Consider the following 23,721-nt stretch of genomic DNA (forward strand, 5'->3'; position numbering starts at 1 on the left):
TGGGATTGGTGGCACCCAGAGCCCTCCTGCCCCCTCCAGCCCCTGTCTGCCTGATGCCTTGGGGTGGCTCCCAGGGACAGAGGCCAGACAAGGGGAAGAGAATAAAAGCAGGAATTTCTGAAAGGCCTTCAGAAGGTTCACCTTGGGCAGTGAAAGCCTCCGAGCGGGGCTACACCCAAAATGGACAATGGTGATGAGTTTTTCAGGCAGATATAAGTTTGGTCCCTTAACAAACCAGGGGTTAATCCTCCAATTTCAGCTTCAGGTAATGAAGTCATTTACCCCCAGCTTGCCCACCCCCAATTCACTTTTTTCTTGACTTTTCCAGCCTCAGTCAGCAGAGTGTCCTTGAATTCAGGCCTAGAGGGATTGTTTTATTTGACCAAAAGGTGAAGACAGTTAACTAGCACTTTACATGGAGTTTAGAGTTACGGACTAATGCAATACAGGATTTGAGAAATAGAAAAGCTAAAATCCTAAGGCATCGTGCCCTCCTCTGACATCCTCTAGAAATTCCCCCCAGGCTGCCTTCCCCTCCAGACATCCCCACTCCTCTCCTGCCCCACACGGGACCCCCAGCAGTGCTTCCACTCCTCCAGGCAATTCCACACTTCTCTGCCCCAATGAATGACAGTGGAGCCATCCCTCTACTGCCTCTTGTTTCTGTCCAAAGGAGTTTGGGGGGCTGGACAGCAGGGATGAAGCTGGGGAGGGGCAAATCCAAGAGAAGCACTGCCCCAAAGCCTTACGGGGCAGCCTGGGGTGAGCAGCCCCTGGGCAGGGACTGCAGCCTCAGGCACGGGGCTGGGAGGGATGGGAAGGATGGGAATGGGTGGGCTGCATGGGGAGTGGGGTGGGAGGTTGGTGTGGGAGGTGTGGGACGTGATGGAGCTGGTGGGAAGGTGTGGTGGGGTGATGTGGGATGTGGTGGGGCTGGAGAAAAGGTGTGGATGTGGTGGGGCTGGAGAGAAGGTGTGGGATGTGGTGGGGCTGGAGAGAAGGTGTGGATGTGGTGGGGCTGGTGACCACAGCAAAGCCCCAGGGAGGCAGGTGGTGCCCCACAGTGCCTGTGGTGACAAACACAGGTGTCACCCTGCTCCTGGAAGGGGTGGCCGTGCTGAGGACCATGGCCTCCTCCTCTCCTTGCTGCTGCACCATCTGAGCCTGCTGAGGGAGCAGCTGTAGGCTGTGGAGAGGAAGAATTTCTGAAGGCAGAGAGACCTTTGTACCTGGCTCACAAAATTAAAAATTAAAGATCTCTGGGGAGATCTCTGCTGTGACACTCACAGAGCACTCGGGGTGGGCAATGCTGAGCCCCTGGGCCATCGTGTCCGTGCTGGCTGTGGCACTGCCAGCCCAGCTCTGGTCACTGGGGATCATGGCTGCTCCAGGGAGCACAAGCCATGGCTGTGTCCCCTCAGACACCAAGACGTTTAAGTCTAACAGCAAAAGAGTATTGGACTAGTAACAATTTTGAGTCAAATTGGTGAACATATTTGAAATTTACTTGCCATAGACAGGTTCAAAGAAACAATACTTTTCAGGTGTTTTTATACACTATTGTGAAAAACAGAATTCACTGCTTAGAGTTTTTTAAATGTTTAATAATAATAATAACAGTAATAGGATAAAAAAGGACCATATTTCCAGCGCTGGGTTGCTCCTGGCCAATAGTCAAAGAACAGGGAAGGGGGAGTGGTGTGTTTTATACCGTTACATTGCTGAGATGCATGTATATTCATGTGTTTCATGCATTATTCAAACATTCTTGTGAACTTTCTGATGTTTTGGGAACTCCTTTTCACCCTCTGGCTTATCTGCATGACATTCTGGGTGTCAGGTCAATATGTTTTATTTCTTCTTGTGTCTCCATGCTGCTGTTTCATATCCTCTGATGAGATGTGAGTATGCCCTCCTTAAATTTAACATGGTATTCTCTAATGTCCTCCAGTGCTCTGGTTTGTGTCATGGGTATCTCTTGGACCGGTTGGTGAGTGGATGGCCTTACACTGTTTTTAGTTACACAAAAGCCTTTTTCACATCTTATGTTTTGCTGAGGTCTGTAACACAGTACATTAATCACACTATTATTTCCACAAGTGATACATAGCTATTATATTCATTACACTACTATTCTGTGAGCAATACAGTGCATTCTTAAGCTGATAGATTATATTAGACAAACATGCAGCTAAAAAGAGTTATAATTGATACGATTTCTAGATACTCATCATCAATAACAACATGCATAGGCTAATACATAAATGTGAAAGCCAGTATTATCTGGCCAATTTCACACTACAAAATCCACGATTTTTTAATAGATGCACCCAAAAATGCTCCCAGTTTATTGCATCAAGGTATAGGTATTTTGTTTCTTTTAATTACTAGCAGAATATGTAGTCTCTCTTAGTTTAATGCATAACCCAGTTTGTTTTCCAGTAAACAATGTTTTATTAAATTTGATGTCTTGGTTAGACAGTTACCACTGATTACATTTTCTGAGGTGTACAAGCCCAGGAAATGGCTCTCTTATTGCCATTACAATTTATCACTTGCCATTAATTAATTAAGTCTTCTGGCATGTATAGGCCTCTGAATTCCTAATTCTCTCAAGATATCATTCTTATTCTATGACATCCAATTATTTTCTAGTTATATCATAACCATTAAAAATACTTCATTGAATTTTGCTGTCCATCTATTCAGTAAGTTCTCTAAGGGCTATGGGTCGATAGAGTTTTTTACTGACACTCAGCCAACACAGATCTAAATCAAAACCAGCTAAAAAACCACAGGCAAATATGCCTTGACTAATCAAACATAGTTCATTATGAAATTTCTAAACAATCACAAAATTCCTGTGGCTAACTACCTCTCTGTCCCCTCCCTCCAGCCACATTCCCGGCTGGCAGCAGCAGCCAGAGGAAGCTGGGAGGCGCTGGCAGAGGGGGCAAAGGTGGCTCAGGGTTTACAGTGCTGTTTATTGATATCAGATCTCATTGGGATGCAGGAACCAGGTGCCAGGGGGAATTCTGGGATCACAGCCCTGTTGGGAAGGATCCGTTTGGGGAACAGCGCTCTAGGACCCATGAGGGAGGAGCACAGCCCTGCTCCAATGTGCTCTGTGTGGAGCACTGTCCCACATGGCCCTTGCCAGTGCCCCTGCTCCCTTCTCCTGCAGGAATAAAGGTGGAGGGTGATGCTAAATCACTGCCCCATGTTCCTGCATGGGGGCAGTTGAAGGGCTCAGCAGACTCAGACCCCTGTGTCCCTGGTGGCATCATTACTGGGGGCAGTGCTTTCTTCTGGCTCCTCAAAGACCTCCTGCAGGCACTCCCTGAGGGACTCCATGGAGCAGCGCCTCCAGCACTTTGTTACTGAGATGTAGATGAAGGGGTCGATGCTGCTGTGCATGCAGGCAAAGAGGAGAAGAAGCCGGGGGAACACAGCGGTGTAGCCGAGCTGCTGCAGGAAATTCCAGAGACTGAGGGGGAGAGTGAGGAGCACAGCGAGGAAGACAATGATGTCAAGATTCTTGGATCGCTGCTGCTGGGAGCTTCCCTTGAAATGAATGAACAGGATTGTGCTGGAAATAACCATGGATGGAGCAAAGATGAGGAAGTTGAGGATGTACAGGGAGATGAGAGCCCCCCGGCAGAGCTTGCCTTCCTGTGACTCGCACAGGGAAGTCACTGCAGAAATGGCAGCAATGACAGTGATGGAAAGGGCCCAGAGCCCGGCACTCACCACCACCCATGACAGGTCCTGGGGAAGGTGGCAGAAGAGCCCACGTGGGCAGAGCACGGACCTGCACCTCTCGATGCTGATGGCTGTCAGCCGGTACAGCCCGACGCTGTAGAACATCCGGAAGAGGAGGAAAAGGAAGCGAATGTATGCTGGGGACATGATGGCAGAGCAGGAGAAATCCTCCAGCAGGAAGAGCAGAGCGGAGGGGACCATGAAGATGAGGAAGAGGAAGTTGATGATGGCCAGGTCAAGGTTGTAGGCAGTGATGGGTTTCATGGTGTCCCTCTGAATGCGGAACCCGAGGACCCAGATGACAGCCCCGTTCCCAGCCAGCCCACAGAGGCAGATGAGCAGTGTCACACTGTGTATGGCCACATCGCTGGGATCTGTCTCACATAGATCGTGTCTATCAGTGGGTGAATTGGCAGGGGGGGACACTGTGGTCACCTCCATGGATGGATGCTGAGCAGACAGTGGGATGTGGCTCCTGGCTGTGGTCAGAGTGGATGGGCAGTCAGTGCTTGGAGAATTCAGGGATGGACCATGTGGCTCCTCAGCAGCTCACTGCAGTGGGAAGGATTCAGAGAGGAGGAGTGAGATGTGCAGAGGAGGAGGGTGGTGGAAATTGTGGGGCAGGAGAGAGAGGTGGGAGGGTTGGGCTGTTTGGCAGGAGGCCGATAAATAACATAGAGAATAAACATATTCAGTTCTTCTAAAGTTCTTCAAAATTGGCCAAAAGATAAAAGAATGTAAAGGCTGGCACACAGGATGATCAAAGTGGCTGGAACCAGTGCAGAAACAGATAAGGAGGCCAGCAGTGATTTTGTGGCAAGTTCAGGAACAAGAGGCAACAGTGCATGGCCAGAGGGAAAGTTCAAGGCAAGGCCACCTTGAATATGGCAGCATTCATTGAATATGACCACCAGATAGACCCCTCTTAACAAAGCTCCAGGATCATAAAAGGACTTCCTGGAGGAGGTGAATGCATGGAAATGGTTTCAGGGAAAATGGTATTTATGTTTTAGATAAAAAAACTTTTCAATGCGTACATGTGGTTATAATGGATTAATAACTGTTGTAAAGTCTCACCAAAGATGAAATATAAGAAGAGATCCGTGTGCTGTTCAGGTAAAGAATTCCTGCTTCCTCATGCTTTGCATTGCGTTAGAAGGTTTGTTCTGGCCCTTTTCAGTACTAGGATACAGACAGGAGAAGAGAGAGGACCTGGGGAGGGCACTGCGGTCACTGGGAGAGGGTGGCAGGAAGAGAGCAGCTGCTGCAGGAGAGGAAGGTGGGGTCAAGAGGAAAGAAACCATTCCACTGACCTGTTCCCTGTGGGGCAGCAGCAGGCAAAGGGGTCTGTGCAGATCAGCGGTGCTTCCTGGTCCCTCTTGCTCCTTTGGGATCCATGTCCTAAAGCGGCTCCTGGCAGGTCAGTGACATGAAGGAGAAAGTGCCCAGATCACCAGGAGCTACCCACTACTGTCCTGCTGAATGTCTCTGTGTGCCCTGTCCCACTGTTGTTTCCCAAGGCTCGGTGCAGTCACGGGACAGTCAGAAATTGTCTCTTTGGCTATATCTGAATTTCACTTCCTCGGAGTTGTCTTGACTTGTTTTTCTGCCATAGAGGAAGTAGCTCGACATTGAGATTTTTTTTAATGGCTCCTCATTTCCTCCTGATTATAAACTCTTTTCCAAATGGGACATTCTCCCAATGCTTTCCCTCTCTCAGCAGGTTTCTACCATTCCTCCTTTATCTACCCTGAGTGGTCATTGTCCCTCCTGCAGCAGAGAGCTGCTGCTGCTGCTGGTTGCACTGGAATACTGGCAGTGCTGGAATTGCTCACAGCACTGTGCAAGCATCTGGGTGCCTCTCAGAAACAACTCCTGGGGTAGAGTTTCAGGATCATTGCCAAAACCTTCCCTGGCCCCAAGAAAGAAAACTGAGCTGAGAATTCCCATTTCTGCCATTGCAATGCAGGCTCACACAGCCCAAGGGAAGGACAGCACTCAGTTGCTTGCAGCCAGGTCATCTGCCCTTAGAGCCCACCCTAATTAGTGTCCTTTGATGATGCAATGAAAGCGATTAGGAACCTGATTTTAGGATGCTGTGATCCTCTTTCCAGCCCTTCATTACAGGTCATCCTCCTCAGATCTGGGAACACTTGTTGTTTTTACCTGGTTGCTTTTACCTGACCCCAGCCCTCATGCCAACCTGTGCCAAGGGCTCACCACCCTCACAGGGAAGGATTTCTTCCCTAATATCCAATCTGACCCCACCCTCTGGCAATGGGAAACCATTCCCCCTCGTCCTGTCACTCCATGCCCATGTGCAAAGTCCCTCTCCAACTCATCTGGAGCCTCATCAGCTCCTGGATCATGAGGTGTTTGCCCTTGAAAGGATTGGGCTGGTGAGGGGATGTGAGATTCCATAGCTGGGGACACAAACACGGGGTCAGCGGGGAAGAGAGGGCACAGTTCTGGTCCTGGGGCCAGCAATTTCCAGGAGGAGCATCCCAGTTCCCTGAGGCACATGTCAGCCTGGGAAGGAATCATCTCACCTCAGCTTTCTAGGCATTTCTTGGAATTCACTGTAGGCTGCTGACTGACAGCCAAGGGAATGTAGAGGATGACTCAAATGAAACCTGCAACTTTTTAAGGATTAAAGCCAAGAGAGCAGCATGGATTTGCCTCTTCTCAGAAGAAATGACATTGCTGAAATCCCAAATCATCCTTCTGCTGTGTGCCAGTGCTCCAGCTCAAGCACAGGAATTATTATTGCATGAATTCACTTGGAAACTGCGTGGTGAAGGCCTGGTGCCATTGAAACTGTGGTATACAAGTGGGAAAACCATATTTGAACCAGAAATCAAAGTTTAACAGCACATTTGTAGTGCAGGGGACTAAACAAAGCAGTGCAGGTCCCCAGGAACGAGAGGGTGCAAGTTCAGGCTGTTCAGAAGAGAAGGTTTTGGGTGTGGGGTTGCTTTAAAACAGAAGAGAAGCTGCCATGGAGACAAACTGCTTTGGCCACAGACGGTTGCTGAGGCTCTCTCCTGTTGCTCATTTCCTGGGCAGAGTGAAGAGCAGATGAGGAGCAGAGCCCTGATCCCGTGCCAGGCTCTGAAGCAGTTCCCTGCTTGTGAGAGCCCTGGAGCACACGAGGCAGCAGGGAGAACAGGGGCTGTGGCAGGAGCTGGGCCAGAGCCCGCGCCGGACGCTGCTCGGGCTCAGCCCGCGGGCTTCGCTCCCTTTCCAAGGGACCATTGCAGGAACCTGCTGAAGATCCCACCCCAGGGACAGCAGCTGGAGTGTGGGAGGTGAGGTGAGTGCCCTGCGGGGAAGTTCTCCAGGCTGCGAGAGGAAACAAGGGCAGACTCTTCTCATTCACCTTAATCAGTGCCTCCTCATTGGGTGGAACCTGGTTATTGATTTTTGGAGGCAGAATTGAGGTCTGTAGGGAATGAAAAGCTATAAATACTGTGGGAAAAAGGATAGAATATTCCAACAAATGTCCTGCTGAAGGACTCCAGCAGCTCAGTGATATCAACTGACACCTGAGAGTCCAGGTCACATCCATCCCAAAGCCATTTGTTTTCTGATATTTCCATGGGCAATCCTCTCCTTCTCCAGTTGCTTTCCTCCTCCAGCTCTGTTGTTTCCACAGCCAGGAAGGAGGTATCTCCCTGGCTTTTGTGCCAGGCACACCAGACCAGGCTCCCACATCCTACTTGCCTTCTGTCCTGTCCCTCACCCCTCCCTGAGCTGCTCCACATGGAAGCTGTGGGTGGGAAAAGATGGGAAAGCCACATTTGGGGGACATCAGTGTTGCTCTGGTGTCTCTGTTTGTCACCCCTCCAGCTGTGTGAGGGGAGGAGAAGTAGCAGAGGTGTCACCATGAGCACTTTGTCCCCTGCCACGGAGGGAGCCAGCCCTGCCTGCTGGAGCCAGCCCGGTGGGAAGGCATCCAAGGGGAGCTGGAATGAGGAGAGCCAAGAAAACTGGACCAAGTGTGAGAACAGGCACTGGAGCAAAGTGCCTGTCACACTGCTGCTGCTGCTGCTGCTGTGCCTGTGTGCAGTGGTGGGAGCAGAGCTGTGCTCTGGCTCCTTGGCTGCTGCATCCACAGGAACCCCACCAGCACCTGTGTGCTCAGCCGGGCCATGGCTGGCTTCACCATCCTGCTCTCCATCACCATTGCCCTGGGGATATTTTCTGTCCCAGAGAGCTTCTGCCACCAGCTGGGCTCGTGGGGTGTGACAGCTGGGCTGAAGGTCACCATCCCCTCGGCTCTCCCTGCCGCTGCCTCCTCTCTGACAGCCCTCAGTGCTGTGACAGCTCTGTTTGTCCTCCCCGTGTCCTGCTGGCCCTGCCTCCACTCCCAGCAATTCCCAGTGCTCCTGTGTGCCCTGCTCTGGCTGCTCTCCTTCCTGCTCACTGCCACCCTCCATTTCTGCCCTTCGCTGCTCATGGCCTTGGTCCTGAGCTGCTTCTTGTCAGTGCTCACCCTGACCTGTTCTGCTCTGGCCCTGCTGGCCAGGCTCCTGTGCTGCTCATGGAAACAGCTCCCAGGGAAGCTCTGTGCCCTGCTCCTGCTGCCTGTTGTCTCCTTCCCCTTCTTCACTGCTGATTTTGGGTACTGGCTCTTGCTGAGGGCGTTTGACTTCCCTGCCTTTGCCCCCAGCACCCCTCTCCCGCTCGCCTGTGCCAAGAGCAGCGCCCAGCCTGTGATTTACTTCCTGGCTGGGAGCTGTGCAAAGGAATTCACCCCCTTTGCTAGTGTTGCCTTCCAGAGGGCTTTTGAGGATGTGCCAGAGCCAGGGCATAGGGAAAACACCGTGGAACTATCATCAGGTGGAATCATCAAGAAACTGAGACATCATAAAATAGAACCATAAAATATCCAAGTTAGAAGGGAGCCAGAAGGACCATGGAGTTCAGCTCCTGGCCCTGCACAGGACATCCCAACAATCCCAGCCTGTGCCTGAGAGCATTGTTCAAATGCTCCTTGAGCTCCGTCAGGCTGGTGCTGTGCACAGCAGGGGAACTCCTGCCTGGGGTGGTTGTGGATGACATGAGGAATCCTCATGGAATGCTTTGGGTTGTGTCCTGGTTTAGGGTAAATTTGGGACGAAACCTTCAAATGGGATCCCTCTAGTAAACAAGTTCAAGCAGTCCTTCCCCCATCTGATTCAGGAAAAGATTTCCTTAGAGGAAAGTGGAAAAAACTTTTTATTTAACAAACAAAGTATTCAAAAGCATAAAAAATGAATACAATATTAAACAATAAAATCTGTTGCTGTTCTGAAGAGTTGTCAAATTCAGAAATTCCTTGTTGTGGAGTGTAGTTTGTCTCACTCAGTCTCTTATCAGTCCCTCTGCTGCTGGCAAATGCTGTGTGCCAGGCCCCGGTTGGCCACAGGTGGGAGCTGCTGCCGTTCTTCTGGGTTTTCAGTCCCGAGCAGGTTTGAACAGTTCCAGGAAAAAGAAAAACCACAGTCCAGGGAACTTCTCTGCCTCAGCTAGCTAAAAAAACCTAAAAGCAAAGGAGAGCTCTCTGTTGCATGTCTGTGCTGCCGACAGCACGGTCTGGGAGCAGGAATGTGCAGGACTGAGCACAGCTCCTGAAAACAAACTGCCCCATCTTCTCACCTCCTCTTTGCTCTAGGAGCCAATCTTAAACTTATGCAAAGTTTAAATGGGCAAAACCTATTTCTGGGTGAAACAGTCAAATGGGGATTCAATTCAGCATCATGAAGTCTCCCCAGGACAGCTTGGAAGGAACGGTAGAGATCATCTCATTCCATCTCTCCTTCTTCCACGGGCAGGGACAACCAGGAAAACTTTGAAGTCTTGCTCTTTGGAAAGGAAGCTCAGTTATGGAGTGTCCTGGGTGACAATGGAGACAAGGAAGGTGCTGGGAAGCAGGAAAAGTACATTGGAGGGTCACAATTCTCCTGCACTTGCCTTGGCAGGGATGGCCTGGCTGAGTTGTTCTTCCCTGGACAACAGGTTATACCTTGGAAAGTTTCTGCTTCCTAAAGAGCAGGAAAATATGATAAAGGGAGAGAAAAACCATCTCAGATGTCACAGTCTCTCTGTTCTGTTCATTATTCACAACTCTGTTAATAAATGCTCTTTAGGTGTTTAACCTTGTGTGTCTCCAAAGCCTTTCTCACCACCCACGGCTTTCACTCTCACTTCCCTTTCCAGAAGCAGTGGCACGTTGCTTTCCCCTGGATTTAAGGCAGTGGGAAAAGGAGGGACAACTTCCCCCTGAGCAAGAGATGTGGCTGCTGCCCAGGTCTCTCCCAGGAGGAATCAAGAGCTCTTGGCACTGCCAACATCATCCCAACCATTGTAGGCATGTGCCTTCGGAAGGGCTCTGGTATGAGACAGGCACCTGCCCTGCTCACAGACAAGCCAGAGGCTCTAGAATGGGATAAAATAAGGAAATTAGCCATTTTGGACACTGTTTAACAGGCACAGGCTCTGCAGTGAAGCCTGGTTGTTGTTTATTCAACAAATTCTGGGGCTGGAATTTCCACTGTGGAGGCACCCAAAACCATGAATCCATATCTGATTGAGGGGTAGTTACAAAATGGTAGTTACAAAAGGTCAGCACAGCTTGGACTGTGGCTGAAGCTGCTGTGCAGTCGCTGTTCAGCTCCTCCTGAGGGTGGCCAGGCTCAGGATGGAGGTGGTCAAGGGCTTCCTCAGACAGTGATGCTGGGGAACCAGAGGATGGATGGCCCCATTCTGCAGAAGAGCAGCAGAACCCCCTAATTTCTGTGCAACTAAATGGTCCAAGCATTTCCCATCTGGTGATGGGGATTTCCATACACCATGTACTTTCTGGTACAGGAACAGGAGTTCAGTGGAGTTAATTGTCTACTCTGCACTTTACTCACAGGGATTAAATTCTGGAATTTAAGAATGTGGCAAATTCCCACTGAAAGGACAAGGGAATGTTGCTGTCTGTCCCCATCTCTGCAGCCCCTCCTGGTGTCCCTTCCCATCAGCTGGGAATGCAGGGCTGGCTCTGCCGGACAGAAGGGGAAGGATGCTGCGTGTGATCCCAGCCCCTCTCCTGACATCCAGAGGCACCAGACGTGCAGGGATTTGGGAAATCACTGCCACCCCATGCTGGGTGTGTCCCCAGGGATTAAGGTGTCCCATGCTTTGCAGGCAAGAGCTCCCTGAAAGCACCATGAAACTCATCTGCTGAGCCAAAGGAGATGGAGTTCATTCCCTGGGGCCGAGGCCATGAGGGTCATTCCATGGGGAATAGAGCTGGGGAACAGCACTGAGCCCAGCTGCACTGCTTGGAGCCATGTGGATCCAGGAGGGAGGAGGAAAGCCATGCTCCAATGTGCTCCCTGCAGAGCATCACACAAAAACCACCCAAGGCAATGCCCGTGCTCCCTTCTCCTGCAGGAATACATCACCATGGAGAGGGTGATCCTGTGGATATTGATTAATCTGGAGACTCAAGGAAAACTTCAGTCACACTCCTGGGGTCCTCCAGCAGAGCAATGGAAGGGATCAACAGGCTCACACCCCTGTGTCCATGGCAGGATCATTGCTGTGGGCCATTTTTTCTTTTGGCTCCTCAAAGACTCTCTGGAGGGAGAGCTGGAAGGACTGCACGGAGCAGGGCCCCCTGCACCTCCCTGCCAAGAAGTAGATGAAGGGTTTGATGCTGCTGAGGATGCAGGTGAGCAGGAAAACCACCTCTGAGGACACAAGGATGTAACCGAGCTGCTGCAGGAAACTGCAGATGTTGAGGAGAAGAGTGAAGAGCACGGTGAGGTCAATAACAATGTCGCGCCTCTTGGGTTGCTGCTGCTGGGAGCCCCACTTGGACTTAATGAAGTCAATTGTGCTGGAAATGAACAGGGGTGCAGCAACGAGGAGCAGGATTATGCTGTACACAGAGATGAGAGCTGCCCGGCAGTGCTCCTGCTCGTGTGATGGGCACAGGAATGTAACCGTGGGAATGACAGTGAAGAGAGCAAAGAAAGCCCAATACTGGACAGTGTCCACCACCCACAACAGGCGCAGAGGAAGGTCCCAGTGGCAGCAGAGCTTGCAGAGCCTGTACATATACAGTACAGCACTGCCGGGCATCAGCCGGAACAGTCCCCAGTAGCAGGAGACCACTGAGAGCTGGAAAACGAAGTTCATGTACATCAGGGGCAGGATAGGAGAGCAGGACAAATCCTCCACCAAGATGAGGAGGGCGAAGGGGACTGCAATGAGGAGGAAGAGGAAGTCAATGACAGCCAGGTCAAAGATGCCTGCGTTCCTGCTTTTCAGGCTGAGGAGGCCGATGACAGCCCCGTTGCCAGCCAGCCCACAGAGGCAGATGAGCAGTGTCACACTGTGCATGGCCACATCGGTGACATCGATCTCACACAGATCATCTCCTTCAGCAGGCGAGGTGGGAGATGGAGATATGGTGCTCACCTCCATGGATGGATGCTGGGCAGGCAGTGGGATGTGGCCCCTGGCTGTGGTCAGAGTGGATGGGCAGTCAGTGCTTGGAGAATCCAGGGATGGACCATGTGGCTCCTCAGCAGCTCCCTGCAGTGGGAAGGATTCAGTGGGGAGGAGTGAGATGTGCAGGGGAGGAGGGCGGTGGAAATGGTGGGGTGGGGGGTGGGAGGTGGAAGGGTTTGGCTGGTGTGCAGGGGATTGATAAATAAGAGAGAATAGCATTTTCAACTCTCCTGAAGTTGCTTAAAGACTAACTGGTCAAATAGATAAAAGGATGTAGAGATGTGGACCCAGGATGATAAACGTGGGTGGAGCCAGTGCAGAAACGGATTAGGAGGTCCGTAGAATTTTTAGGGTAATTTCTGTAAAAATAAGCAAGAGCATGTGGCCAAAGGAAAAGTTCAAGGCAAGGTCACCTTTAATATCACAGCACTCAGTGAATACAGCCACCCAAAGCCCCTCTCAATTAACCTCCAGGGCCATCAGAGGACTCCCAGTAGGAAGCGGATGCATGGAAATGAGTTCTAGGAAAATGGTGTTTACATTTATGTTTAAGGAGTTCTATTGATAAGAAAAACTTTTTAATGTCTATGTATGGTTATAATGGAAAAAAGCATTGTTGTAAAGTCTCACAATTATCACAGAAATAAGGGGAGATCTTTCTGTGTGTCCTGCTGCCTAATACCTCACTTGGTAACACCATTAGTTTATGTCAGGAAATTTTTTCTGCCTGATTTGGTATAATTTGTCATCCATGCCATCCCATGCCATGCCATGCCATCCCATGCCATCCCATGCCATCCCATCCCATCCCATGCCATGCCATGCCATGCCATGCCATGCCATGCCATGCCATGCCATGCCATGCCATGCCATGCCATGCCATCCCATCCCATCCCGATGGTTTCCCAGTCAGAGGCCACTCCCTGGCTGCACGTGTGGCCTGTTGGGCTCTGCTGCTGTCCAGTGGGAGATTTGGGATTGGTGGCACCCAGAGCCCTCCTGCCCCCTCCAGCCCCTGTCTGCCTGATGCCTTGGGGTGGCTCCCAGGAACAGAGGCCAGACAAGGGGAAGAGAATAAAAGCAGGAATTTCTGAAAGGCCTTCAGAAGGTTCACCTTGGGCAGTGAAAGCCTCCGAGCGGGGCTACACCCAAAATGGACAATGGTGATGAGTTTTTCAGGCAGATATAAGTTTGGTCCCTTAACAAACCAGGGGTTAATCCTCCAATTTCAGCTTCAGGTAATGAAGTAATCTACCCCCAGCTTGCCCTCCCCCAATTCACTTTTTTCTTGACTTTTCCAGCCTCAGTCAGCAGAGTGTCCTTGAATTCAGGCCTAGAGGGATTGTTTTATTTGACCAAAAGGTGAAGACAGTTAACTAGCACTTTACATGGAGTTTAGAGTTACGGACTAATGCAATACAGGATTTGAGAAATAGAAAAGCTAAATTCCTAAGGCATCGTGCCCTCCTCTGACATCCTCTAGAAATTCCCCCCAGGCTGCCTTCCCCTCCAGACATCCCCACTCCTCTCCTGCCCCACACGGGACCCCCAGCAGTGCTTCCACTCCTCCAGGCAATTCCATGCTTCTCTGCCCCAATGAATGACAGTGGAGCCATCCCTCTACTGCCTCTTGTTTCTGTCCAAAGGAGTTTGGGGGGCTGGACAGCAGGGATGAAGCTGGGGAGGGGCCAATCCAAGAGAAGCACTGCCCCAAAGCCTTACGGGGCAGCCTGGGGTGAGCAGCCCCTGGGCAGGGACTGCAGCCTCAGGCACGGGGCTGGGAGGGATGGGAAGGATGGGAATGGGTGGGCTGCATGGGGAGTGGGGTGGGAGGTTGGTGTGGGAGGTGTGGGACATGATGGAGCTGGTGGGGAGATGTGGTGGGGAGGTGTGGGATGTGGTGGGGCTGGAGAGAAGGTGTGGGATGTGGTGGGGCTGGAGAGAAGGTGTGGGATGTGGTGGGGCTGGAAACCTCCGCAATGTCCCAGGGAGGTGGGCAATGTCTTGTGGAGCCCGTAGTGACAAACACAGGTGTCACTCTGCTCCTGGAAGGGGGTGGTCGTGCTGAGGACCATGACCTCCTCCTCTCCTTGCTGCTGCACCATCTGAGCCTGCTGAGGGAGCAGCTGAAGGCCGTGGAGAGGAAGAATTTCTGAAGGCAGAGCAACCTTTGCACCTGGCTCACAAAATTAAAAATCAAAGATCTCTGGGGAGATCTCTGCTGTGACACTCACAGAGCACTCGGGGTGGGCAATGCTGAGCCCCTGGGCCATCGTGTCCATGCCGGCTGTGCCAGCCCAGCTCTGGGCACTGGGGATCATGGCTGCTCCAGGGAACACAAGCCATGGCTGTGTCCCCTCAGACACCAAGACGTTTAAGTCTAACAGCAAAAGTGTGTTGGACTAGTAACAATTTTGAGTCAAATTGGTGAACATATTTGAAATTTACTTGCCATAGACAGGTTCAAAGAAACAATACTTTTCAGGTGTTTTTATACACTATTGTGAAAAACAGAATTCACTGCTTAGAGTTTTTTAAATGTTTAATAATAATAATAACAGTAATAGGATAAAAAAGGACCATATTTCCAGCGCTGGGTTGCTCCTCGCCAATAGTCAAAGAACAGGGAAGGGGGAGTGGTGTGTTTTATACCGTTACATTGCTGAGATGCATGTATATTCATGTGTTTCATGCATTATTCAAACATTCTTGTGAACTTTCTGATGTTTTGGGAACTCCTTTTCACCCTCTGGCTTATCTGCATGACATTCTGGGTGTCAGGTCAATATGTTTTATTTCTTCTTGTGTCTCCATGCTGCTGTTTCACATCCTCTGATGAGATGTGAGTATGCCCTCCTTAAATTTAACATGGTATTCTCTAATGTCCTCCAGTGCTCTGGTTTGTGTCATGGGTATCTCTTGGACAGGTTGGTGAGTGGATGGCCTTACACTGTTTTTAGTTACACAAAAGCCTTTTTCACACCTTATGTTTTGCTGAGGTCTGTAACACAGTACATTAATCACACTATTATTTCCACAAGTGATACATAGCTATTATATTCATTACACTACTATTCTGTGAGCAATACAGTGCATTCTTAAGCTGATAGATTATATTAGACAAACATGCAGCTAAAAAGAGTTATAATTGATATGATTTCTAGATACTCATCATCAATAACAACATGCATAGGCTAATACATAAATGTGAAAGCCAGTATTATCTGGCCAATTTCACACTACAAAATCCACAATTTTTTAATAGATGCACCCAAAAATGCTCCCAGTTTATTGCATCAAGGTATAGGTATTTTGTTTCTTTTAATTACTAGCAGAATATGTAGTCTCTCTTAGTTTAATGCATAACCCAGTTTGTTTTCCAGTAAACAATGTTTTATTAAATTTGATGTCTTGGTTAGAGAGTTACCACTGATTACATTTTCTGAGGTGTACAAGCCCAGGAAATGGCTCTCTTATTGCCATTACAATTTATCACTTGCCATTAATTAATTAAGTCTTCTGGCATGTATAGGCCTCTGAATTCCTAATTCTCTCAAGATATCATTCCTATTCTATGACATCCAATTATTTTCTAAAAATTAAAATTTTAATTTCATTAAAAATACTTCATTGAATTTTGCTGTCCATCTATTCAGTAAGTTCTCTAAGGGATATGGGTCGATAGAGTTTTTTACTGACAGTCAGCCAACACAGATCTAAATCAAAACCAGCTAAAAAACCACAGGCAAATATGCCTTGACTAATCAAACATAGTTCATTATGAAATTTCTAAACAATCACAAAATTCCTGTGGCTAACTACCTCTCTGTCCCCTCCCTCCAGCCACATTCCCGGCTGGCAGCAGCAGCCAGAGGAAGCTGGGAGGTGCTGGCAGAGGGGGCAAAGGTGGCTCAGGGTTTACGGTGCTGTTTATTGATATCAGATCTCAGTGGGATGCAGGAACCAGGTGCCAGGGGGAATTCTGGGATCACAGCCCTGTTGGGAAGGATCCGTTTGGGGAACAGCGCTCTAGGACCCATGAGGGAGGAGCACAGCCCTGCTCCAATGTGCTCTGTGCGGAGCACTGTCCCACATGGCCCTTGTCAGTGCCCCTGCTCCCTTCTCCTGCAGGAATAAAGGTGGAGGGTGATGCTAAATCACTGCCCCATGCTCCTGCATGGGGGCAGTTGAAGGGCTCAGCAGACTCAGACCCCCGTGTCCCTGGTGGCATCATTACTGGGGGCAGTGCTTTCTTCTGGCTCCTCAAAGACCTCCTGCAGGCACTCCCTGAGGGACTGCATGGAGCAGCGCCTCCAGCACTTTGTTACTGAGATGTAGATGAAGGGGTTGATGCTGCTGTGCATGCAGGCAAAGAGGAGAAGAAGCCGGGGGAACACAGCGGTGTAGCCGAGCTGCTGCAGGAAATTCCAGAGACTGAGGGGGAGAGTGAGGAGCACAGCGAGGAAGACAATGATGTCAAGATTCTTGGATCGCTGCTGCTGGGAGCTTCCCTTGAAATGAATGAACAGGATTCTGCTGGAAATGACCATGGATGGAGCAAAGACGAGGAAGCTGAGGATGTACAGGGAGATGAGAGCCCCCCAGCAGAGCTTGCCTTCCTGTGACTCGCACAGGGAAGTCACTGCAGAAATGGCAGCAATGACAGTGATGGAAAGGGCCCAGAGCCCGGCACTCACCACCACCCATGACAGGTCCTGGGGAAGGTGGCAGAAGAGCCCACGTGGGCAGAGCACAGACCTGCACCTCTCGATGCTGATGGCTGTCAGCCGGTACAGCCCGACGCTGTAGAACATCCGGAAGAGGAGGAAAAGGAAGCGAATGTATGCTGGGGACATGATGGCAGAGCAGGAGAAATCCTCCAGCAGGAAGAGCAGAGCGGAGGGGACCATGAAGATGAGGAAGAGGAAGTTGATGATGGCCAGGTCAAGGTTGTAGGCAGTGATGGGTTTCATGGTGTCCCTCTGAATGCGGAACCCGAGGACCCAGATGACAGCCCCGTTCCCAGCCAGCCCACAGAGGCAGATGAGCAGTGTCACACTGTGTATGGCCACATCGCTGGCATCTGTCTCACATAGGTCGTGTCTATCAGTGGGTGAATTGGCAGGGGGGGACACGGTGGTCACCTCCATGGATGGATGCTGAGCAGACAGTGGGATGTGGCTCCTGGCTGTGGTCAGAGTGGATGGGCAGTCAGTGCTTGGAGAATCCAGGGATGGACCATATGGCTCCTCAGCAGCTCCCTGCAGTGGGAAGGATTCAGTGGGGAGGAGTGAGATGTGCAGGGGAGGAGGGTGGTGGAAATTGTGGGGCAGGAGAGAGAGGTGGGAGGGTTGGGCTGTTTGGCAGGAGGCCGATAAATAACATAGAGAATAAACATATTCAGTTCTTCTGAAGTTGTTCAAAATTGGCCAAAAGATAAAAGAATGTAAAGGCTGGCACACAGGATGATCAAAGTGGCTGGAGGCAGTGCAGAAACAGATAAGGAGGCCAGCAGTGATTTTGTGGCAAGTTCAGGAACAAGAGGCAACAGTGCATGGCCAGAGGAAAAGTTCAAGGCAAGGCCACCTTGAATATAGCAGCATTCATTGAATATGACCACCAGATAGACCCATCTTAATAAAGCTCCAGGATCATAAAAGGACTTCCTGGAGGAGGTGAATGCATGGAAATGGTTTCAGGGAAAATGGTGTTTATGTATTAGATAAAAAAAAATTTTCAATGCGTACATGTGGTTTTAATGGATTAATAACTGTTGTAAAGTCTCACCAAAGATGCAATATAAGAAGAGATCCGTGTGCTGTTCAGGTAAAGAATTCCTGCTTCCTCATGCTTTGCATTGCGTTAGAAAGTTTGTTCTGGCCCTTTTCAGTACTAGGATACAGACAGGAGAAGAGAGAGGGCTTGGGGAGGGCACTGCGGTCACCGGGAGAGGGTGGCAGGAAGAGAGCAGCTGCTGCAGGAGAGGAAGGTGAGGTCAAGAGGAAAGAAACCATTCCACTGACCTGTTCCCTGTGGGGCAGCAGCAGGCAAAGGGGTCTGTGCAGATCAGCGGCGCTTCCTGGTCCCTCTTGCTCCTTTGGGATCCATGTCCTGAAGCGGCTCCTGGCAGGTCAGTGACATGAAGGAGAAAGTGCCCAGATCACCAGGAGCTACCCACTACTGTCCTGCTGAATGTCTCTGTGTGCCCTGTCCCACTGTGGTTTCCCAAGGCTCGGTGCAGTCAGAGGAAAGTCAGAAATTGTCTCTTTGGCTATATCCGAATTTCACTTCCTCGGAGTTGTCTTGACTTGTTTTTCTGCCATAGAGGAAGTAGCTCGACATTGAGATTTTTTTTAATGGCTCCTCATTTCCTCCTGATTATAAACTCTTTTCCAAATGGGACATTCTCCCAATGCTTTCCCTCTCTCAGCAGGTTTCTACCATTCCTCCTTTATCTACCCTGAGGGGTCATTGTCCCTCCTGCAGCAGAGAGCTGCTGGTGCTGCTGGTGGCACTGGAATGCTGGCAGTGCTGGAATTGCTCACAGCACTGTGCAAGCATCTGGGTGCCTCTCAGAAACAACTCCTGGGGTAGAGTTTCAGGATCATTGCCAAAACCTTCCCTGGCCCCAAGAAAGAAAACTGAGCTGAGAATTCCCATTTCTGCCATTGCAATGCAGGCTCACACAGCCCAAGGGAAGGACAGCACTCAGTTGCTTGCAGCCAGGTCACCAGCCCTTAGAGCCCACCCTAATTAGTGTCCTTTGATGATGCAATGAAAGCGATTAGGAACCTGATTTTAGGATGCTGTGATCCTCTTTCCAGCCCTTCATTAGAGGTCATCCTCCTCAGATCTGGGAACACTTGTTGTTTTTACCTGGTTGCTTTTACCTGACCCCAGCCCTCATGCCAACCTGTGCCAAGGGCTCACCACCCTCACAGGGAAGGATTTCTTCCCTAATATCCAATCTGACCCCACCCTCTGGCAATGGGAAACCATTCCCCCTCGTCCTGTCACTCCATGCCCATGTGCAAAGTCCCTCTCCAACTCATCTGGAGCCTCATCAGCTCCTGGATCATGAGGTGTTTGCCCTTGAAAGGATTGGGCTGGTGAGGGGATGTGAGATTCCATAGCTGGGGACACAAACACGGGGTCAGCGGGGAAGAGAGGGCACAGTTCTGGTCCTGGGGCCAGCAGTTTGCAGGAGGACCATCTCAGTTCCCTGAGGCACATGTCAGCCTGGGAAGGAATCATCTCAACCTCAGCTTTCTAGGCATTCCTTGGAATTCACTGTAGGCTGCTGACTGACAGCCAAGGGAATGTAGAGGGTGACTCAAATGAAACCTGCAACTTTTTAAGGATTAAAGCCAAGAGAGCAGCATGGATTTGCCTCTTCTCAGAAGAAATGACATTGCTGAAATCCCAAATCATCCTTCTGCTGTGTGCCAGTGCTCCAGCTCAAGCACAGGAATTATTATTGCATGAATTCACTTGGAAACTGCGTGGTGAAGGCCTGGTGCCATTGAAACTGTGGTATACAAGTGGGAAAACCATATTTGAACCAGAAATCAAAGTTTAACAGCACATTTGTAGTGCAGGGGACTAAACAAAGCAGTGCAGGTCCCCAGGAACGAGAGGGTGCAAGTTCAGGCTGTTCAGAAGAGAAGGTTTTGGGAGTGGGGTTGCTTTAAAACAGAAGAGAAGCTGACATGGAGACAAACTGCTTTGGCCACAGGTCTGGCTGCTGAGGCTCTCTCCTGTTGCTCATTTCCTGGGCAGAGTGAAGAGCAGATGAGGAGCAGAGCCCTGATCCCGTGCCAGGCTCTGAAGCAGTTCCCTGCTTGTGAGAGCCCTGGAGCACACGAGGCAGCAGGGAGAACAGGGGCTGTGGCAGGAGCTGGGCCAGAGCCCGCGCCGGACGCTGCTCGGGCTCAGCCCGCGGGCTTCGCTCCCCTTTCCAAGGGACCATTGCAGGAACCTGCTGAAGATCCCGACCCAGGGACAGCAGCTGGAGTGTGGGAGGTGAGGTGAGTGCCCTGCGGGGAAGTTCTCCAGGCTGCGAGAGGAAACAAGGGCAGACTCTTCTCATTCACCTTAATCAGGGCCCCCTCATTGGGTGGAACCTGGTTATTGATTTTTGTAAGCAGAATTGAGGTCTGTAGGGAATGAAAAGCTATAAATATTGTGGGAAAAGGGAGGGAATATTGAATTGAGTGTCCTGCTGAAGGACTCCAGCAGCTCAGTGATATCAACTGACACCTGAGAGTCCAGGTCACATCCATCCCAAAGCCATTTGTTTTCTGATATTTCCATGGGCAATCCTCTCCTTCTCCAGTTGTTTTCCTCCTCCAGCTCTGTTGGTTCCACAGCCAAGAAGGAGGTATCTCCCTGGCTTTTGTGCCAGGCACACCAGACCAGGCTCCCACACCCTACTTGCCTTCTGTCCTGTCCCTCACCCCTCCCTGAGCTGCTCCACATGGAAGCTGTGGGTGGGAAAAGATGGGAAAGCCACATTTGGGGGACATCAGTGTTGCTCTGGTGTCTCTGTCTGTCACCCCTCCAGCTGTGTGAGGGGAGGAGAAGCAGCAGAGGTGTCACCATGAGCACTTTGTCCCCTGCCACGGAGGGAGCCAGCCCTGCCTGCTGGAGCCAGCCCGGTGGGAAGGCATCCAAGGGGAGCTGGAATGAGGAGAGCCAAGAAAACTGGACCAAGTGTGAGAACAGGCATTGGAGCAAAGTGCCTGTCACACTGCTGCTGCTGCTGCTGTGCCTGTGTGCAGTGGTGGGAGCAGAGCTGTGCTCTGGCTCCTTGGCTGCTGCATCCACAGGAACCACACCAGCACCTGTGTGCTCAGCCTGACCATGGCTGGCTTCACCATCCTGCTCTCCATCACCATTGCTCTGGGGATATTTTCTGTCCCAGAGAGCTTCTGCCACCAGCTGGGCTCGTGGGGTGTGACAGCTGGGCTGAAGGTCACCACCATCCCCTTAGCTCTCCCTGCCGCTGCCTCCTCTCTGACAGCCCTCAGTGCTGTGACAGCTCTGTTTGTCCTCTCCGTGTCCTGCTGGCCCTGCCTCCACTCCCAGCACTTCCCAGTGCTCCTGTGTGCCCTGCTCTGGCTGCTCTCCTTCCTGCTCACTGCCACCCTCCATTTCTGCCCTTCGCTGCTCATGGCCTTGGTCCTGAGCTGCCTCTTCTCAGTGCTCACCCTGACCTGTTCTGCTCTGGCCCTGCTGGCCAGGCTCCTGTGCTGCTCATGGAAACAATCCCCAGGGAAGCTCTGTGCCCTGCTCCTGCCGCCTGTTGTCTCCTTCCCCTTCTTCACTGCTGATTTTGGGTACTGGCTCTTGCTGAGGGCGTTTGACTTCCCTGCCTTTCCCCCAGCACCCCTCTCCCGCTCGCCTGTGCCAAGAGCAGTGCCCACCCTGTGATTTACTTCCTGGCTGGGAGCTGTGCAAAGGAATTTACCCCCTCTGTTAGTGTTGCCTTCCAGAGGGCTTTTGAGGATGTGCCAGAGCCAGGGCATAGGGACAACACAGTGGAATCATCATCAGGTGGAATCATCAAGAAACTGAGACATCATAAAATAGAACCATAAAATATCCAAGTTAGAAGGGACCCACAAGGACCATGGAGTTCAGCTCCTGGCCCTGCACAGGACATCCCAACAATCCCAGCCTGTGCCTGAGAGCATTGTCCAAATGCTCCTTGAGCTCTGTCAGGCTGGTGCTGTGTGCAGCAGGGGAACTCCTGCCTGGGGTGGTTGTGGATGACATGAGGAATCCTCATGGAATGCTTTGGGTTGTGTCCTGGTTTAGGGTAAATTTGGGAGGAAACCTTCAAATGGGATCCCTCTAGTAAACAAGTTCAAGCAGTCCTTCCCCCATCTGATTCAGGAAAAGATTTCCTTAGAGGAAAGTGGAAAAAACTGTTTATTTAACAAACAAAGTATTCAAAAGCATAAAAAATGAAAACAATATTAAACAATAAAATCTGTTGCTGTTCTGAAGAGTTGTCAAATTCAGAAAGTCCTTGTTGTGGAGTGTAGTTTGTCTCACTCAGTCTCTTATCAGTCCCTCTGGTGCTGGCAAATGCTGTGTGCCAGGCCCCGGGTGGCCACAGGTGGGAGCTGCTGCCGTTCTTCTGGGTTTTCAGACCCGAGCAGGTTTGAACAGTTCCAGGAAAAAGAAAAACCACAGTCCAGGGAACTTCTCTGCCTCAGCTAGCTAAAAAAACCTAAAAGCAAAGGAGAGCTCTCTGTTGCATGTCTGTGCTGCCGACAGCACGGTCTGGGAGCAGGAATGTGCAGGACTGAGCGCAGCTCCTGAAAACAAACTGCCCCATCTTCTCTCCTCCTCTTTGCTCTAGGAACCAATCTTAAACTTATGCAAAGTTTAAATGGGCAAAACCTATTTCTGGGTGAAACAGTCAAATGGGGATTCAATTCAGCATCATGAAGTCTCCCCAGGACAGCTTGGAAGGAACGGTAGAGATCATCTCATTCCATCTCTCCTTCTTCCATGGGCAGGGACAACCAGGAAACCTTTGGCTTTGAAGTCTTGCTCTTCGGAAAGGAAGCTCAGGGAGGGAGTGGCCTTGGTGACCCAGGAGACAAGGAAGGGGCTGGGAAGTAGAAAAAGTCCATTGGAAGATCATGATCCTCCTGTACTTGCCTTGGCAGGGACGCCCTGGCTGAGTTGTTCTTCCCTGGACAACAAGTTGTACCTTGGAAAGTTTCTGCTTTCCAAAACAGGAGACAGGGAGAGAAAAACCCTCTCAGATGTCAAAGTCTCTCTCTTCTGTTCATTATTCACAACTCTGTTAATAAATACTCCTTAGCTGTTTAGCCTCCTGTGTGTCTCCAAAGCCTGCCTCACCACCCAGAGCTTTCATGCTCACTTGCCCTTCCAGAAGCAGTGGCACGTTGCTTTCCCCTGGATTTAAGGCAGTGGGAAAAGGAGGGACAATTTCCCCCTGAGCAGGAGATGTGGCTGCTGCCCAGGTCTCTCCCAGGAGGAATCAGGAGCTCTTGGCACTGCCAACATCATCCCAAGCATTGCAGGCACGTGCCTTAGGAAGGGCTCAGGTATGAGACAGGCACCTGCCCTGCTCACAGACAAGCCAGAGGCTTTAGAATGGGATAAAATAAGGAAATGAGCCATTTTGGACACTGTTTAACAGGCACAGGCTCTGCAGTGATGACTGGTTGTTGTTTACTCAACAAATTCTGGGGCCGGAATTTCCACTGTGGAGGCACCCAAAACCGACGCCATATCTGACTGAGGGGCAGTTACAAAATGGTAGTTACAAAAGATCAGTACAGCCTGGCCTGTGGCTGAAGCTGCTGTGCAGAGTCGCTGTTCAGCTCCTCCTGAGGGTGGCCAGGCTCAGGATGGAGGTGGTCAAGGACTTCCCTGGACACTGATGCTGGGGAACCAGAGGATGGATGGCCCCATTCTGCAGAAGAG

At 50.7% G+C, this 23,721-nt stretch overlaps 3 protein-coding genes and 2 pseudogenes across 3 annotated transcripts; 2 read left to right on the plus strand and 3 right to left on the minus strand.

Moving 5' to 3' along the window:
* Positions 1-3,200: 3,200 nt before the first annotated feature.
* Positions 3,201-4,250, minus strand: LOC135302169 (mas-related G-protein coupled receptor member H-like). Its single transcript, XM_064422630.1, has one exon. It carries the CDS (start codon positions 4,201-4,203, stop codon positions 3,259-3,261), a length of 945 nt encoding a protein of 314 aa, XP_064278700.1. The 5' UTR covers positions 4,204-4,250; the 3' UTR covers positions 3,201-3,258.
* A 3,397-nt stretch (positions 4,251-7,647) lies between these two features.
* Positions 7,648-8,648, plus strand: LOC135302333 (mas-related G-protein coupled receptor member A-like; annotated as a pseudogene).
* A 2,656-nt stretch (positions 8,649-11,304) lies between these two features.
* LOC135302334 (mas-related G-protein coupled receptor member B4-like) lies at positions 11,305-12,225 on the minus strand. Its single transcript, XM_064422704.1, has one exon. It carries the CDS (start codon positions 12,223-12,225, stop codon positions 11,305-11,307), a length of 921 nt encoding a protein of 306 aa, XP_064278774.1.
* A 2,641-nt stretch (positions 12,226-14,866) lies between these two features.
* On the minus strand, positions 14,867-17,402 carry LOC135302170 (mas-related G-protein coupled receptor member H-like). The gene has a single exon (XM_064422631.1). The coding sequence runs from the start codon at positions 17,400-17,402 to the stop codon at positions 16,458-16,460; it is 945 nt and encodes a 314-aa protein (XP_064278701.1). The 3' UTR covers positions 14,867-16,457.
* A 3,449-nt stretch (positions 17,403-20,851) lies between these two features.
* Positions 20,852-21,994, plus strand: LOC135302172 (mas-related G-protein coupled receptor member A-like; annotated as a pseudogene).
* The last annotated feature ends 1,727 nt before the right edge of the window (positions 21,995-23,721 follow it).

Source organism: Passer domesticus, chromosome 6 (genome assembly GCF_036417665.1).
Source record: "Passer domesticus isolate bPasDom1 chromosome 6, bPasDom1.hap1, whole genome shotgun sequence".
Taxonomy (NCBI): Eukaryota; Metazoa; Chordata; class Aves; order Passeriformes; family Passeridae; genus Passer; species Passer domesticus.

What these genes read in the sequence shown, in the direction of transcription:
- LOC135302169 (XM_064422630.1), bottom strand. Translation starts at nt 4,203, where the DNA reads ATGGAGGTGACCACAGTGTCCCCCCCTGCCAATTCACCCACTGATAGA.
- LOC135302334 (XM_064422704.1), bottom strand. Translation starts at nt 12,225, where the DNA reads ATGGAGGTGAGCACCATATCTCCATCTCCCACCTCGCCTGCTGAAGGA.
- LOC135302170 (XM_064422631.1), bottom strand. Translation starts at nt 17,402, where the DNA reads ATGGAGGTGACCACCGTGTCCCCCCCTGCCAATTCACCCACTGATAGA.